This window comes from Arachis hypogaea, chromosome 5 (assembly GCF_003086295.3).
Source record: "Arachis hypogaea cultivar Tifrunner chromosome 5, arahy.Tifrunner.gnm2.J5K5, whole genome shotgun sequence".
Taxonomy (NCBI): Eukaryota; Viridiplantae; Streptophyta; class Magnoliopsida; order Fabales; family Fabaceae; genus Arachis; species Arachis hypogaea.
In genome coordinates this window covers 5,298,907-5,316,802 of record NC_092040.1, presented here as the reverse complement: position 1 = coordinate 5,316,802, position 17,896 = coordinate 5,298,907, and the positions used below count along the sequence as shown (strand labels likewise).

The 17,896-nt window shown below is 33.1% G+C and overlaps 2 protein-coding genes across 3 annotated transcripts; both read right to left on the bottom strand.

Moving 5' to 3' along the window:
- Positions 1–335: 335 nt before the first annotated feature.
- LOC112800393 (uncharacterized) lies at positions 336–3,984 on the bottom strand. 2 transcript variants are annotated; one of them, XM_025842648.3, is made up of 5 exons: positions 3,689–3,984; positions 3,380–3,441; positions 1,661–1,751; positions 1,254–1,356; positions 336–1,178 (listed from the first exon to the last, which is right to left on the bottom strand). In XM_025842648.3, exons 1-5 carry the CDS (start codon positions 3,823–3,825, stop codon positions 465–467), a joined length of 1,107 nt encoding a protein of 368 aa, XP_025698433.1. In that variant the 5' UTR covers positions 3,826–3,984; the 3' UTR covers positions 336–464. The 2 variants fall into 2 exon arrangements, with proteins under 2 accessions (XP_025698433.1, XP_025698435.1); XM_025842650.3 differs by having other exon boundaries at positions 336–1,160.
- A 4,683-nt stretch (positions 3,985–8,667) lies between these two features.
- LOC112800392 (probable serine/threonine-protein kinase PBL19) lies at positions 8,668–11,145 on the bottom strand. The gene is made up of 4 exons (XM_025842647.3): positions 10,586–11,145; positions 10,236–10,496; positions 9,837–9,959; positions 8,668–9,585 (listed from the first exon to the last, which is right to left on the bottom strand). The coding sequence occupies exons 1-4, from the start codon at positions 11,141–11,143 to the stop codon at positions 9,202–9,204; spliced, it is 1,326 nt and encodes a 441-aa protein (XP_025698432.2). The 5' UTR covers positions 11,144–11,145; the 3' UTR covers positions 8,668–9,201.
- Positions 11,146–17,896: the final 6,751 nt, after the last annotated feature.

Below are 17,896 nucleotides of genomic sequence, written 5' to 3'. Positions count from 1 at the left end.
GACTCATGCATGCTGTTTTATTAAGCATTTTATCACCAAAATATTCTTCTCTTTAGTTATATCAGTTGGAAGTTGGATGCTTATTGTTGCCGGAATAATAATTTACTAATTAATGAAAATGATATCAAGGGAAAGAATATATACGATTTGGTTTCTTCACTGATAAGGTGGTGCATAGTGCAATAAATTTATATGGCAGGAATATGTACCTGTATAGTTCTTTTTCTTTTTGGTCAATGGCTCTGATATTCCTTAGAAATCTGAGGAATGTGTAACTATCAATTGTCATTCATCTCATAAACACATTAGCGGATAAGAATAACTTGCACAAAATATAGCAAGAACAATTATATATAAATAAATATTGCTGTCTGATACAAAATGTGGAAGCTGCATTCTGTCATTGTATAATCAAGACTCACTAAAACAACAGAACATATAAATTTATATTGATGTCAAGAACCTCATAACTCTAAATACTCAAGGGAAGAAAAATGATTGTCGATGGTGTTTAGAGTTTCTTGATCAATATCAGTAGTTCCAACCAATTTTGGTAAAGAATATTCCAATTCTTCTCCTGATGTTGAATCACCTTGATCAATTTCTTTTCCATGTGTCTCGTTGTCTTGAGGTTGAGGGTCTACTATGCTGGAGCCCCCATCCATATTGAAGAGTTGGGACTTTATCTCCAAGCATGACTTCAAATCCTCCTCACTTCGGGCCTTGTTAATTTTATCGATAAGATCGCTTATAGCAGACAACCTTTCAGTCCTCAAACTTTTCGCTGCTCCTGAAGTGTTATTGGGATCTTCACTAAGTGCTTCAGTGGCGGCACCATTGACTGCAGACATCTTAAGCTTCTTTAGTCCCCTGTCTACAATTTGTTGCATTCTCATTCTCGCAGCATCACTTCCCACGGAGTTGGATCGTATTTGCAATTTTAGCTTTGTTATCATTAGATCATTGTTTGCCTCCATTGACGAAGCATTTGACTCGGACTCAGAAGACACATTGTCTTCCATAGACTTAACTGCCAATACTTCCTCTAGTAGATCTATATTCTGCATGTATCTGTCAAATGTTTCATTTTCCAGTTCAATATTTCGTTCCTTGTATTCCTTTAACTTTGAAAATCTCCATTCATTTATAGCTGCAGCATCCTGTAATAACTCCCAACACTTTCACTTTCACTTTCACGAAAAATGATATTCAAAAAATCACTTTAAACAACCATTGTTTGTGTATATCTTTACCTTTCTAGTTAGTGGTTTCCTTGAGCGAAATGAAATGTTCAAATTATTGAACTGGGCAAAACTGTTGGAAAGTTGTCGAAGTGATGCAACTCTACTTGCCGTTCTGAAATACATGACTAAAGATTAATGACTATTTGACGTAATACTTTTACAGTTTTAGATGAGACAAAACACGAATAAACAATTGTTCACTACAGAGTTCACCCCTGTTTCTAGAAGGAAACAGCAGACCTATTTTTAGAGGATAAAAATCCTGCATCTGTTTGTCAAAAAATAGACTTTAAATAACTTTTTTGTTTGTTCCTTCTAGTTTTAAGTTTTTAAGTTTGAAAGAATAAAACTGTGAGATGATCAGATGAACAAGATCAAAATGTGGAATGATTATCCTTGAAACTTATATAACTCACGATGATTGAGATGGCTCTACAGATTGCTGCTCAATTGGAGTAGCACTGGAAGATGGTGCCTTGTCAGGCAAAGTTGTACTTGTCTTCAAAACTGCATTCACCATAAGACACATAATATGGGGCTTAGAATGGAGTAAAAAAGATGTTAGAATCTTCACATTATAGACAAATTTAAGAAAATTAATAGAATTATACATAGATAATCTCAAAGTTATCAAATGAAAAACGCATTTATGCAACTAGTTTTGTGCCTTCTTTCAGCTTTTCAAGTAGTGGAAAAGAGTTTTTATTAATGATGCAACTGGTTAGTAGTCCTTGCACAAAATCAAACAAAGAACTTAACATGAAACTCATTGAACAATATTTTTGTAATTAAGTTATTCTATCATATTTAACATATATACTAGAAAGAAATCACCACCAAAGATGTGATTAAAATTTTCCGTTTTTCCTTTGTCTTGTAGAAAAAAAAAACTTGTTAATTGTTTAATTCAACTTTAGAAATTGTATGTATTGTACAACTTAGTTAATAACTTAATATAAAACTATTATAGTTAAACAACAACAACAGCAACAACAAAAATTTTTTTTTTCAGAAAAAAAAAAACAAATATATGTCAATCATATGTTTGCATTGGGATTTATGACAAGATAATATGACATTGCCTAATCCATGTAACTTATCTCACCAAGTGAAACAAGGCTTAGATATTTGATATGTTCCACTGATATCATCTCCCAAAAAGAAGACCGACCTCACCAATAGCAGGAATTGAAAAGGAAAGGAAGAATAAATAAATCTTTTACTCTCAACACCAAAATATACATGCATTTGCATTGTTTCTCAAATACTCATTTTAGTCATGGTTTCCCTAGGAAATGAAATTGGAAACCTATTTCCTAATAGCATAAACAAGTGACAGGAACTTCTAAGGTTTCTGAACTAGCTAGACTAGTCCAAAAAATTTTAACAGGAGAGCTTCTTTGCTAGAGCAGAACTGTAAGGCTTCCATTTGACCTCTTCTACGTTGAATATGTTAACAGTGAAGGATCTTAGGATGTCAATAAACTTCACTCTTTCAAATTGAACATCAAACCTAGTACGGATGGACATACTATAGAATATTACTAGTACAAGAAATCAATGCCCAAACCCGAACATAGCAATTTTTTTCGTCCCCAATTGTTGGGCCTCTGAATAGGATAATTGAATTCCTAATGTGTATTTTACTATTTACTATATTCTTTTCTTCTATTTATTGAACAATTTCTTCTAGACTGCTTCTACATGAGCACTACTAATACTGGCAAGTTTTCAAGAACTCTAATGTCTGCAAATCGCTATGCTCGAAACAAAATATGGAGTAATATTTTAATATCACTCAACTAGAAAGTTTTGCGAAGGGAGAAACTATTCTATCTATTTAGCTGGAATCCTTAAGTTACAAACTAACCTGTGGTCTAACCGAGGATAAATAGTGAATGAACTAAGCCAAATATATGCTCCTTTTAAGTAGCTTAAGAGCATATTAATTATAGGGCTCACAACATAGCGATTGAACTTCATTAAAGCATCAATTTTTTTAACCTCAAAATCATGAGCTAACAATGTGTACACAAGTAAAAGGAAGCTCTCAGCACACAAAAAATCAAAGGAAAACGGATACAAAAAATATATTCAAGAAAATCACGAAATCAGTGTTTGAAAAGTTAGCAGACCGTGAATATGGCAGGGATTTTGATTCCTTGAACAGCAACTCTTGCATGATTCGAACGGACACCTGCAATATTTGATTAAACACAAAAATCAAAATCAATACGAATATGACGCACGAGATGCAGTACATGGTAGAAACCCTTTTGTAATTCCCAAAAAGTAACTAAATTTCAGTTTTTTAAATAATTTTCATTAACCTACCAGAAGAGCATACATCATCAACAACAACAACAAAGATTGAGAGCCATAAAAGCGAGAATAAGAAATCAATAAACAAAGAAGATGATAGGAAGAAAGGAGGGAGAAGGAACCTAGAGCGAGCAACATTGCCGCACTGCTTGCACTTTGGCTTGTTCTGACCACGTTGCGATTTTGGAGGGTTTGCTCCACCGCTCAACGACACTGCCTTCTGGTTGTTGTTGTTCGGCGCCGGCGAAAGCGCCGCCATAGCTTGCCGCACTTCGTTATTCGAGTTCCGATTCGATGGAACCACGCGGATTTCAGCTCAAGAAGCGCCACTGCTCAAGTCCCGAGCTTTTTCTTTCTTCTTTTTTTTTTTCTCTTTCTTTTTTTCCGACGACTTTTCTTCGGCGTAATTTCCTTAATTTTGATTAATACGGTAGATATTTATATTGGGCCGAGCCTGATTCAAAATGCGGCCCAACTTCTTGAAGATAGATTGGTATTATTTATTGGTCCATAGTTTTGAGCCCATTCATTTTTTTCTGCCTGGGTGGACTTTGAAAGAACGATGGAGATCCATGCGCTAGAAAAGAGAACGATGGAGATTGTCCTGAAAAAATAACAACAATAGAGAATTTTGGTCCAAGAAAAGTTCACCAATTAAAATAAGGTTATAGCCAGGTCCAAAAAAAAAAAATGAAAAATTAGGGTATTGCTAGAAGCTATAATATGATCATTTTTAAAAAATAATTATAATTAATGAACCTAATATCAAACAATATATATATATACACTCCAAGTTTTGTGATGCTAACTGCTAAACAAGTCAAACCTTTTATCATTATTTTATTGGTCTTTTTTTTTTCCCCACATGGGCTTGGATTTGTGTTTTCAGTGTTGAGTTTTGTGTCTGGACCAAGGCACCTAGTCTTAAACGAAAAAAAAGATTTTTTAGACAAATTCTTTTAAGATAAAAAAAAACGAATTTGAGTGTGAACGATTTTATCCATCAAATATATAAATTAATTTGATAATCACCAAAAATTGTATTAATTTGAAAAAACATAAATCTAATCTTTTAAGGATATTAAGTTATTTAATATTTTTCTATTATTAAATTATTTGCATTGAAAATTTTATGATAAAAATAATACTTTATTTTAAGAAAAATTTTCCTTTCCCTTTTTTGTAAAATGCTAAAATGACACTCTCCTCTCTCTATTTATAAAATATACATTCTCCTCCCTTCTAACTTTTAAGAAACCTCCTCTTTAATCCATTTTAAATTTTTTGTATTAACTAATGTTAATTTTATCTATTTTTCAAGAAAAATAAATTATTTTTTAGAAAAATATCCTTTAGAGAAAATTTTATTTTTTTATCATTAAATTTTTCTTACCAATTTAATAAATTATTTTTTTATTAATTAAATTGTATTTTTACCCAAAATATTTTTAAAACATTTAATAATTAAATTATTTTTTTCTAAAATACCTTTCAATAATTTTTTAATTAATTATGATTTTACCAAAATTTTTGTTAACAATTTTTAATATTTTACTATTAATTTTTTTATATCAATATATATTATTTTAATATTAAAAAAATCTTAGTAAGATTATTTTTCAATATCAATATATATTAATTGTTATATATATTAACAATGGTAAGATTTTTTTATTTAATGTTAATATACATTGATATCAAAAAATTAATAGTAAAATATAAAAAAATTATTAACAAAAATTTTGGTAAAATCATAATTTAATCATTAAAAATTTATTAAGGATATTTTAGAAAAAAATAATTTAATTATTAAATTTTTTATAAAATATTTTTGTAAAAATATAATTTAATCAATAAAAAATAATTTATTAAAGGATATTTTGGTAAGCAATATTTAATAATAAAAAAATAAATTTTTGCTAAAGAGTATTTTTGTAAAAAATAATTTTTTTAAAAAAAATAGATAAATTTAACATTAATTAACACAAAAGATTTAAAATAGATTAAAGAGAAGGTTTTTTAAAAATGATAAGGGAGAAAAATGTACATTTTATAAATAAAAGGGAGGGGAGTGTCATTTTAGTATCTCGTAAAAAAAGGGAAGTGGAATTTTCTCTTATTTTAAAAATATAATTATTTTAGATATATACCAATCAAATTTCGGCACTAATAAACAGAAATATGAGAATAAATTTATGCTTGGCAACAAAAAAAAGCTAAATAAACATATATGGTACTATCCATCTATCTCAACACTAATTTAATAGTCTTGTGCTACAAATTAAAACCTAAGTTATTTATATTAATTATTGTAACTGTAATATATTATGAACTTGCATTATTGCATTCATAATGCATAGAAGTGGCCACATTTTGGAGCAGTAACGATCGAAGTAAATTGCAAGAAAATGGATGAGGGTCTGTGTCTTTAACCATCTCTCTCAGATTTGATATTTACCGGAAGATAAAAATAAAATTTGCTTGTTTGAAAAGGTGGTCCACTTTATGCCTTCGAATAATTAGTCATTAGGTTTCCGCCTTAATAGATACCCTGGTGTAAACAAAAAAAATTGCAAGAAGCTCAGCATATTTATTTAAGGCCAAATCATCGATCATTGCTAAAAACAAGTCATTAACACTAAGAGTTTTCCTCCCTTCAAAGATTTGTGCATGTGATGGTAGAACCTGTCGCATGATATCTACCACCGTATTAGGTGGCAATAAGCATTGATCTTCTTCACTACGTGCATTATTATTATCATTGTTCTTGTTTGAACCTATATATACAGCAATAGACTCAATAAGTTTGTGTTTGTTAATTAGTACATAGCTTTTTAAAATAAAAGAAAAGAAGTGTATTTATGTTTTCGTAGTGGCCTTACCAGAAGAATTTAATTGCTTCTCGTTGCTGGAAATTTTGAAAGATGAAACGTCCTTGACGTTCCATTATACCTAACTGAAAATAATTCAATGAATCAATGCAAATTTAAGTGACTTATATATATTCATTAGCTTTACACACTGTTCTTGATATATATATATATATATATATATATATATATATATATATATATATATATATATATAGTTCTAATAGCACGCATGAGTGAAATATATTTAATTTATATCGATTTACTTGCAATTTATTCTTATTATTATGTGGCAACATGATTTGGAATAAATGTAAATGTAACTAAATGCTGTTAAATATATGTATTGCAATAATTTACAAGGCATTTCAACGGAAATGCTTACGATGGAATCCAATTTAACAGATTATTTTTTGTATAATGGTGCCTAATGAATTTTGATAACATGTATGCATGCATCGTAATACTATTCCCTTTTTCTCTACTTTAAATTTATTATTGAGGAACAATTGGTGACATTATACAGATAAATTAGGGTGGAGAAATCCTGAGTGCATACCGTTAGGGTGTGATTTAATTAGTCCCTGTTCTTAGAGGAAGGAGCCCCATTCAGGTCTACTCTGATTACATGAGGGGCTTCCATGGCACATTCAGAGATTAATTATTTGGGCAGTGTTATCATTGTAAGCAGGACATGATACATGCATGTATGTTGCCATGTTTTTTGAACAAGTTCTAAAACAATAATTCAAATTTTGCAGGAAATTCAAGTTGGGTTGGGTCCTTGAGGGGAACTGGAGAATTCCAATGCTATATCATAAGGTAATTTATAGGTGATTCGAATTAAATACAAATATTTTCGTATGAAAATGACGTGAAAAGAAGAATACTTCTTCTTTTTAATTTGAAGTCAATAAAAATAGTTAGAAGTTACAAGTGGTATAAGTAGAGTAAGTTAAAATTCGAAGAAAATTAAAGAATGTTATAGAATTTTAACTAGAATCGAAGTATGATACCATAACTTGATCAACTTGAAGACGATACATATATATAATATATGAAAGTCTAGAATATCTAGTGATAATTTTTTATTATAGTTAAAATTAGATAAGCTAGCTTAGTTGCAATCTTTAACTTAGTCAAAAAATAAATTGTTACCTAATCACGTGTTGAAAACAAGTGGTAATTTATTTTTTTTCTAGTATTATAATTTTTAAAAAGCTATATACAGATGGTTAAGGTATTTGTTAATGTATGTCATGTATCGCATAGAATTAGTAAATAAAAATAAAAAAAGTAAGATTTCTTATATATGTAATTTCTTTGCATAAATTTTCATAATATATAAAAAAACATCATAAATTTTTCTATATATTTTAAGAAATTGTAATTTCACTATTTTATTATATTATTTTTACTATTGTCTAAATTCTTGTTCATATCCATCCATTTTTCGTCGACAAATTTTAATTGCGTTATTTTGTCCAAATTAAATCTAATACCATACAAATAATAGTTAACAATTATTTTACTACACCGTAAATTTTCAACTATTATTTTTACATTAATAAAACTACATGTGAAATTTTTTTCTTACTTTAAATATATCTAGTTTCTACTCTGGTATCTGTTGGTTAAAGGCGGCCCCTATAACCAATACCCTGAGGAAACTGATTTCTTTAGAAGAGAATGAAGATGGAACTCAGAATACGCCAAAGGAATATTCCAAGAATCCCGAGTTTCATTGGCATTACAAGACAAGATTTCGCGACGGTTATGTTCCAATAGCTAAGATGCTAGCAAAGCAAGAACGGGCAGGGGAGAATGCATTGGAGAGATATGATGTTGAAAGTGCATATGAACAAGTAGGTCTCATTGTTCCATGGCGAAAACTGAAGGACACAGAGGCTTCCTTATGATGATTCCAATGGAACTCATGTTTATGTTGCCCACAACAAGGGGTTTCTCTTGTTTCAAGTGAACACATTATATATTATATAAGATTGAAGGTTCATGAAAAAATAATTTACTTATTCAGAACTTATTCAGAACAATTAAAAAAAAAGAATCCTACATAAAGGAAAGACAACTTATTCAGAACAGCTGTCCCAAAAAAAAAAAATTTCAGAACAATCGCAGTCTTGCCTCAATATCTAAAGTTGAAATCTTATCAAAAGCTTTTTCTATCTCAACTCCAGTGGTTGACCAAAAAGAAGTCAATGCAAATATGCTTTCAAAAAATATTCAATTCAATTAATGGACTTAAGACTTCAGAGACAGTGACAATTAATTCCTTAGAAATTCTGAAGAATCTAATCTCAACTCTCATTATTAACTACAAGTCTACAACCAAGACTTTAGTAAGAATAAAGAGGTGAAGGGTGTGGCCAAGATGAAGTTGAAAGGTCAAATTAGACCCCAAAATATTGAAAGCCGTCTTAGGCAGTGGTGGTGATAGATTTTCAAATGGCATAATCTATCAACACTACTTTCAGGCTTTCAGCAAAAAAGGAATTGAAGAAAACAAAAGAATAAAAATGTTTATGTTCCCCTTATTGCTTTACAAGATTTTAACTTTCCACTTTACTATTTCTGATCAAAATGGACTGCTACATATTCCAATTTCCAAACAACTTTAGAAAATATTGACAAACTATAACACATAACTCTAAATCCCTCAGGTTGACCTCAATATAACACATAGATTGTCAAATTGTTGGTCCTACAGAAGGTCACTAAATTTGGCATTTCCTGAACTGCCTCTATTAACCTTTTTGAAAATTGTTTGAGGTTTCTGAAAGCTGCAATGCTTGCTTCAAGCTTTCCACTATCTCACTCATGGATGGCCTGTCCTCGGCATTCTTCTTCAAGCAATTATCTGCCAACTTGGCGATCTTTCGAGCCGAAACAAGGGAGTATTGGTTCCTGAGGCGAGGGTCTACTATGGTGCTGAATCTGCTAGTATCAGCAGGGTACTTCTTGACCCACTCTAGAAGCTTCTGTTCTCCTGTGGGACGATCTCTTTCCAGTACCCTCCTGCCTGTGAGAATCTCGTAGAGCACCACGCCGAAACTCCATATGTCACTCTTAGCTTTGAGATGTCCTGTTCCAACATACTCCGGCGCTGCATATCCCTGTGTTCCAACTACCTGATGATAAGAGAATTTTTAGAATGTTAAATTAGTTCAAGAATGCTGATTGTAAACAAAGAACCAAGAATGCATAATCCGCTATGTATCAAAGAATCCAATCTAGTTGGCAAACCATGGAAACTTGGATTTTCAATGATGCATAACAATTGCTATATGAAAAGCCATGCATTTAACACTTAAAAGTTGTAATGTTGGAAAATACATAAACTAGAGATTGAGAATAAATAGACTGTCTGAAATCAACTTACTGCAGTAGATACATGAGTCTGATCACCGGTTGGGCCCTCCCTAGCTAGACCGAAATCCGAGAGCTTGGGATGGAAACTTTTGTCCAACAGCACATTTGAAGATTTGAAATCTCTGTAGATCACCTACAAAATGAAATAAATGTAATGATCATCAACCATCTATATACAGAATCATCTGCATAATTATTTTTAAGCTTTGAATTGCCATTTAATTCCCCATATTAAGCAAGTTGATCTAAACCTTTACATAGCATATTCTATACACATTCTTTAAGTACTATGGATATCTTCATAACACAATAAGCAGGCTCAAGTGAACATATTATTATAGAAAATGACATGTAGATAAACTAATAGATATTGTCAACAAAATCCGAATCCTTTGCCAAGACAAGGTACCTGAACTTCCAATCCCTCATGTAAGTAATCCAATCCTTCAGCAGCACCAAGCATGATCTGCAATCTAGTTTTCCAAGGCAAGTGAGGTAAAGAATGGTTGAAAAGATGATCCTCTAGGCTCCTATTTGGCATGAATTCATACACCAATAGCCTTTGAATTCCTCTCTCGGTGTCTACAGAGCAGTATCCCAATAACTTAACTAAATTGGGGTGGTTAACGATGCCGAGAAATTGAACTTCAGCAAGCCATTCTTTGTGCCCCTATACAAGGAATTAGAGAGCAACAACATGAGAACTTAGCAAAAGTGTGACATAGCTATGGATCCAAAACCAAAAGCATAAAAAGTTACCTGAAAGCCACGAGTGTTGAGCTTTTTGATAGCAACGAGAATTGGATCCTCATGTCGATGTAGAGGTGGAATGGTTCCTCTATAAACACTTCCGAAACCACCTTCACCGATCTTGAGCGTTCTATTGAAACCATTGGTTGCATCTACGAGCTCCCTGAGAGTGAAGACCCTGAAATTGTGCTGGTTCTCCTTATACAATTCATTAACACTCCTTGGCGATGGCGATAACGATCGCGAGTTGGTGGACTTCACCTTGCTGTTCCTGGTTGTTTTTTGCAGCTGTGGCTCGGATTTGGATTTTCGTTTGAAGAATAAACACATCATATTGTAAGCATGAATTCGGTTGAACTTAACCGAATATTCTGAAGAATGAAATGATGGATGAAAAAGGCGCGTGGGAAATGGTGCAAGTTGCAGAAGAGAAATAGAAAGAGAAGCCGCGTGAATTCGTTGCAGAAATAAATATTTTATAAAATAATGGATAGAAATGGACAGAAGTGAGACCCAGTTGTCATCAGTCATCAGCTCACGTAAGACATTACACCCATTCATATTCATATTTAGATTTTGTGTGCCTCTTAATAAACCGCATTCGGTTTGAAATATAAGCAGGTTAAGATTTTATATAAAAATATAATTTGTATCAAAATTAATTATTAATATAAAATATATACTAAAAATAAATTTAATAATAAAAATATTATTTATACATAAAAAATCAAACATTATATATTTATATTAATTTTAATATATATTTAATATAATTAATTAAATAATATATATTTATATACAAATTTATTGATATTAATTTTGATATATAAATAATATTTTAATAATTAACATGTAAGATGCACTAACTGTATTAGTTGTATATTAAAATTTGTTATTAACGTAAAATATATATTAAAATATAAAATAAATATTACAATTAAATTAAATTTTATATATTTATATATAAATAAATAATAATTAATTTTTTGAGTAAATAATTCTTTTAAAAATATATTATATTAAATAATTTAGTTAAAATTATTAAATTATTTAATAAATTTTATTTTGACAATGGAAAAAATTCACTAACAACGATGTATATACATGAAAAAGTATATATACATGTGTTTACACTCATATTTCAGCTAAATTACTTTTTGTTCATCATGAATTATTCTGATAAATAGCCCCGGCGATCTAATTAGCAACTAACAACCATATAACTGATAAAATTGATAAACTCGAAATCAATGTGAAATGGAGAAAATAGTTGGAAGTCATTTATTTTTCTTTCCCTTTGACGGGCTTTATTTTCCCACGGTGTTTCTTTGCATTATTTTTTGATTTGGTCATAAACCTAAGCATGCATTTGAATTCCGCATCTGTCACCAATAGCATCACATAAGCGTCACACTTATTATCTTATTTTTTAATTTAGGTCAACGTGTAATATCCTTGTAAGACTATGGTGGACTAATGCTGGTCAAAATAATGTTGACGATAATGTACAAAAATAATGCTAATTGTTTGCCGATGAAAGGAACATTTCATCCATATGTATATAGCCATAGATAAGGATTGCTGCGTTGATTAAAATAGTGTTACCTTTAATTTCTATGGAATTATATATTTGTATGTATGTGTGTTAAAATATTTTATTCACTTACGGTGGAACCTGCACATGCGAATGCGATTCGGTATAACTAGGGTTTTCAAGTTTCAATATTTCATTATGTTGACCAGAAAAGGTTTTCAACGTAACCCTTGCATGCATAATTCGACTGGCATTACATCACTCCTTTGTAAACTAGTAAGAATAGAAAAAAAAAATTTAGAGATGCTAAAAAAGAGGTTCAAGAGAAAATTTTTTAAAGATATAAATAGAAGAGTATATACATTTCACAAATAGAAAAAAAAAATCATTTTATTAGTATTTTTGAGAAGAAAATAGTAAAATTTTCTCTAAGAATATTATTAAATCAGTCTATAATAAATTCCTTTATTTGTATCTCTTCATGGTAAGAAAAAATTATATGTAATATTCATGATTCTTTGTATCATATAATTTCTAAAAATATTATTTACACATTAAAATCAGTTATTAAAATTAGTTACTAATATATTTGTATATGAATATATATGTAATTTAATTTATTTTTAACATGTATTTTATACTAGTAGTCGAATTTAATAACTAATTTGGTGTGCATGTAACATGGTCGTATAATTTCTTTTGTAAAATGAATGCTTAGCTTTAATAAAAAATTATTTGACAAGAATATAGTTTAAAATAGATATAATTACAATTAATAAAAAATATATTTTCCGTCACTTTTATTTAATATGTATATAATATCTGTCATTCCTTTTTCGTGTTTTGCTGGTTGAAATAAATTAGAATGATAGTTTATTTCAAAAAAAAAAAGGAATGATAGTTAAAATTTAATTTGACTTAGTGAATTATTTGATTTATATAGATTAATTTATTATATCTTTTGGTCATCACTTTTATAACAAGTACAGTGAATTAAATTAATCAGGTGTATTTGTTATTTTTTTATATGTTATACAAATTTAAAAGTATTATTTCCTTTAAAATAATTATTATATTTTAAAAATATAATGTTTTTTATAAAAAATCAACTATTATGTATAAATATTATTATTTAGTCTTTTTTCTATAAATTCAAATATAATAATATAATATTATTGTAATGGTATCGGTAACTCAGAGTGTTGTGTGAGAGAGAGATGGAGCTTAGATGAATGAATAAGGGAATGAGAATGTGATTATTGTGTAGCAGTTACAGCTGATAAGAGTTTATATACATATGTTGAGACACGTGACTTGCTGCACCTGCTACCACTAATTAGTTGCTAACTAATTGCTAAGTGACTCTAACAAACTTCTGTTATTCTGTTCTATTATCCTGTCATCCCCCCTCAAACTCAACGATTGAGGTTGCTCAATCTTGAGTTTGGATTGAAAAGTTGCAAACCGTGAGGAGCTGACTGCCTTAGTCATGACATCGGCAATTTGAGCATCTCCAGGGATATGATGAATCTGGACTCGCCCTTTGGCTACATGGTCTCGCACCAAATGGAGATCAATCTCAAAATGCTTTGAGCGAGAATGAAGCACAGGATTTGCGGACATTAACACAGCACCTGCATTGTCACAATATACTTTGGGGGTAGGTACAAGAATGTGAATTTCACCAACTAGATTTCGAATCCAGAGCAGCTCGGCTACCACATTGGCAATGCCACGGTACTCAGCCTCTGTGCTGGAACGAGATACTGCAGCCTGCTTCTTTGAGCACCAAGAAATAGGGTTCGGCCCAAACATGACACAATAGCCAGCAGTGGATTTGCGATCCTCAATGTCTGAGGCCCAATCAGAGTCAGTATATCCTGTAAGGATCAACTCAGTAGGTTTGCGCAGATGAAGCCCCATGGTCCTTGTGCCTTGCAGATACCTGAGGATACGTTTTACCGCCTTCCAATGCTTGTCCAGCGGAGTTTGCATAAATTGGCAGACTTTGTTGACGCAGAACGCAATTTCAGGCCTGGTGACAGTGAGGTATTGGAGGCTTCCAACAACAGATCTGTACAGACTCACATGCTCAAATGGCACACCATCTGTGGATGTCAACTTCAAGTTAGAAGTCATAGGGGTAGCAGCAGCCTTAGAGTTTCCCATGTTAGCCTTCTTTAGCAAATCATTAATGTACTTCGTCTGGGACAGTAGTAGGCCCCCACAAGATGTTCGAGTGACTTCAATGCCCAAAAAATACTTTAATTCTCCCATATCTCGAAGTGAGAACTTGGAGTGAAGTTGTTGCACTAATTTGGCAATGGCCTCTTTTGAAGTTCCAGTCACGATAATATCGTCCACATACACAAGGAGGAACACTATGGCTTCACTGGTGTGTTTGAAGAACAGGGAGACATCTGATTTGGTAGAGGAGAATCCCAGAGTGTATAGTGCTGCCCTTAGAGTATTAAACCAGGATCTGGGTGCCTGCTTTAGACCATAAAGCGACCTAGTTAGTTTGCACACAACCTCCGAGCCACCAATTTCAAAGCCTTGCGGCTGTCTCATATATACTTCTTCTTGCAGGCTTCCATTCAAGAATGCATTATTCACATCAAGTTGAGTTAGGGGCCAGTGATTTTGCAATGCTAGAGTGAGAATAACCCGAATAGTGACTGGCTTGACAACAGGGCTAAAGGTCTCCTTGAAGTCTATGCCTGGCCTTTGATTGAAGCCCTGAGCAACAAGTCGGGCTTTAAATTTGTTGATGGAACCATCTGGATTCTGTTTAACATGAAACACCCATTTGCTACCAATTGCACGCCTGTTCGGAGGCAGAGCAGTGAGCTGCCAGGTACTGTTCTTCATCAATGCTGCATATTCGTCTTCCATTGCTTGTCGCCAATGTGGTATTGTCATGGCTTCTTTGGCTGTTTTGGGTAAAGGGAAGGAGTGTAGTTCAGAATTGAAGAGTTTTGGTTTGGTGATGCCGTTCTTGGCACGGGTAGTCATGGAATGAGTGTTAGATGGTGCAGAGAGTGTGGAGACAGCTGCAGGTCTTGAAGGGTTGATGGAATTAGTGGTGTTGGCATGTGAATTGCTGACTTGATAGGCCAAATCTGTATATTGGGGATCTGAGTTAATAGATTGGTGAGGAGGAACTGAACTAGGCAAGGTGGAATGAATGAGAGGGATAGTTGGGAGGGTGGAGGATAAGGGTGATTTTGGAGAAGGTAATGAACGAGGAGTAAAGCCAAGAGTTGGGTCTTTGAAGGGAAAATGAACTTCTTGAAATGTGACATTTCTTGTGATAAGAATCTTGCCATCTGTTTTGAGGCTTTTGAACCCCTTGTGGTGAATTGCTGGGCCAAGATAGACACAGGGCTCAGACCTGAATTGCAGCTTGTGTTTGTTGTAAGGACGAGTGTTAGGGAAGCATAAGCAGCCAAATACTTTCACCATTTGAAGAGAGGGAGCTTTGCCAAACAATTTGCAGCTTGGAGATTAGAAATTTAACACTGGTGTAGGTAGTAAGTTTATTAAGGTTGCAGCAGTCATGAAGGCATCAGGCCAATACTGAATAGGCACTGCTGCTTCTGCCAACAATGTGAGCCCCATGGTTGTGATGTGCTTGTGCTTTTTTTCTGCTACACCATTCTGTTGGTGAACGTGTGGACAAGAGAACCTATGCACAATTCCTTCAGACCTCAAGTAGTTAGATAAACACAAAAATTCTTTTGCATTATCAGATTGTAATGCTTTTATCCTAGTACCTAATTGGAGTTCCACCATTTTCTTAAAAGCAAGGAAGACAGAATAAATTTGTGATCTACTTTGAAGAATATAAATCCATGTAAATTTGGAAAAGGCATCAATAAAGTGAATGTAATAACATGAGCCATTTATTGAAGGGACAGGGGAGGGACCCCAAATGTCTGTGTACAACAATTCTAAAGGCACAGAAAAAATTGAGGAAGAAGTGGGGAAAGGAAGCTGTTGGGATTTCCCCATACAGCAAGAGCTACAAAGTGATGAGGGAATTTGATAGGGTATTTTACAATTATTAAGAATCTTGGACAGAATTTGAGAAGAAGGGTGACCTAATCTCCTGTGCCACAGCTTGAAGTTGGATAATTTTTGCACATGGGCAGTGAGTGCAGCTGGGCTTAGGCTTTGTGCTTTAGCTTGGCCAAAACTATATAGACCCTGCTTAACAGTTCCTTGGAGGAGCGTCTCCTTGGAATCCTGACATTTCACCAAACACTTGTTAGGATGAAATTCAAGCCATACATTATTATCACAAACGAATTGATGAACACTTAAAAGATTCTTCGTGAGTTCAGGAACGTGTAGCAATTTGTTTAGCGTAAAAACGTGCTTTGAAGAAAATGGTTTTAAGACGGAACTTCCAATATTAGATATTTGTAAGGCATTACCATCACCCACAATTACTTGCTCATTGCCATTGTAGCATGTAAATTTAGAGAAGATGCTTCTGTCAGGAGTCATGTGGTGTGTTGCACCAGAATCCAGGTACCAATTTGGGTCATAAACTGTTGCTTGATCTAGAGGAATGTTGCTCGTAGCAATATTAGCACTAGTTCTGCCAGTTGACTGAGTGCTTCCACCTCCACTACTGTTCTGATTATTGTATATATACCAACAATCACGAGCACTGTGACCTGCCTTGTCGCACACTTGACAGACTATTCTATCATAATTTCTTCCATAGCTGCCATAGTTTCCTCTTCCTCGTTGCGGATTTGCTCGACCAGAGTTCATTCTGCCATTTCCTCGTCCTCTTTGCAAGAAACTGCCTCTATTGCTTGAAAAATTCCTATATCCTTCTCTATCACCATAGATAGATTCAGAATTGTATCTGCGCTGTTGAGACGGATGAAACTGTGCAACATTTGCCATCATTGATTCTGCTTTCTTGAATTTCTCTAACCATTCTTCTTGTGCCATCAGCATTGCTTCTAACGCTCCAATTTGAAGAGGCGTGTCTCTAATGTTGATTGATGTGATAAAGGAGCTATATTCTTCAGAGAGGCCTTCAAGAATGGCTTAAACATGTGCTGATTCATCAATTTGAGCTCCTACTGACACTAATGCATCCACAGTTTTCTTTATTTCTAACAAGTAATTTGCCATTGTACCTTCTTTCTTTGTGTTGCTGAGCTTTGCTCTCAATTGCCTGACCTTGGCTTTCATTTGTGCAGCGAAAAAGCCCTGAAGTCTCTGCCAGATCTGATGAGAGGTTGTATATCCTACCATTCTTGCTGCAAATGACGGAGTCATTGAGGCTAGGAGCCAGGTTTTCAAGAAAGAATCTTGCCTCTTCCAGATCTTGAATTCTGCAGTTACTATGCCATTTCTTTTATCTTCTTCTGATCGAAATTGTGTTGGAACATTCACTCCATTGATGAAATCCACAAGCTCATGAGCTTCGATGGAGGCTTCAGCTTGATCCTTCCAAGGAAAATAGTTTTCCTCATCTAACTTGATTGAAATCGGAATTGAAAAATTGTGCACCACTGCTGCTGGTTGATTTATTGCAATGCTTCCACTTACTGGTGGTGGAATAGCCATGGCTTGAGACGTTTCTGCCATTGAACCCTAGAGCTCTGATACCATGTAATGGTATCGGTAACTCAGAGTGTTGTGTGTGAGAGAGAGAGATGAAGCTTAGATGAATGAATAAGGGAATGAGAATGTGATTATTGTGTAGCAGTTACAGCTGATAAGAGTTTATATACATATGTTGAGACACGTGACTTACT

What these genes read in the sequence shown, in the direction of transcription:
- LOC112800392 (XM_025842647.3), bottom strand. Translation starts at nt 11,143, where the DNA reads ATGAATATGAATGGGTGTAATGTCTTACGTGAGCTGATGACTGATGAC. An exon ending in TCAACACTCGTGGCTTTCAG is followed by an intron (nt 10,497 to 10,585) that starts GTAACTTTTTAT and finishes TTCCTTGTATAG; the next exon opens with GGGCACAAAGAATGGCTTGC. An exon ending in AGACTCATGTATCTACTGCA is followed by an intron (nt 9,586 to 9,836) that starts GTAAGTTGATTT and finishes TCTTATCATCAG; the next exon opens with GTAGTTGGAACACAGGGATA.
- LOC112800393 (XM_025842648.3), bottom strand. Translation starts at nt 3,825, where the DNA reads ATGGCGGCGCTTTCGCCGGCGCCGAACAACAACAACCAGAAGGCAGTG. An exon ending in GGCAATGTTGCTCGCTCTAG is followed by an intron (nt 3,442 to 3,688) that starts GTTCCTTCTCCC and finishes CAAATATTGCAG; the next exon opens with GTGTCCGTTCGAATCATGCA. An exon ending in AAATCCCTGCCATATTCACG is followed by an intron (nt 1,752 to 3,379) that starts GTCTGCTAACTT and finishes TGGTGAATGCAG; the next exon opens with TTTTGAAGACAAGTACAACT.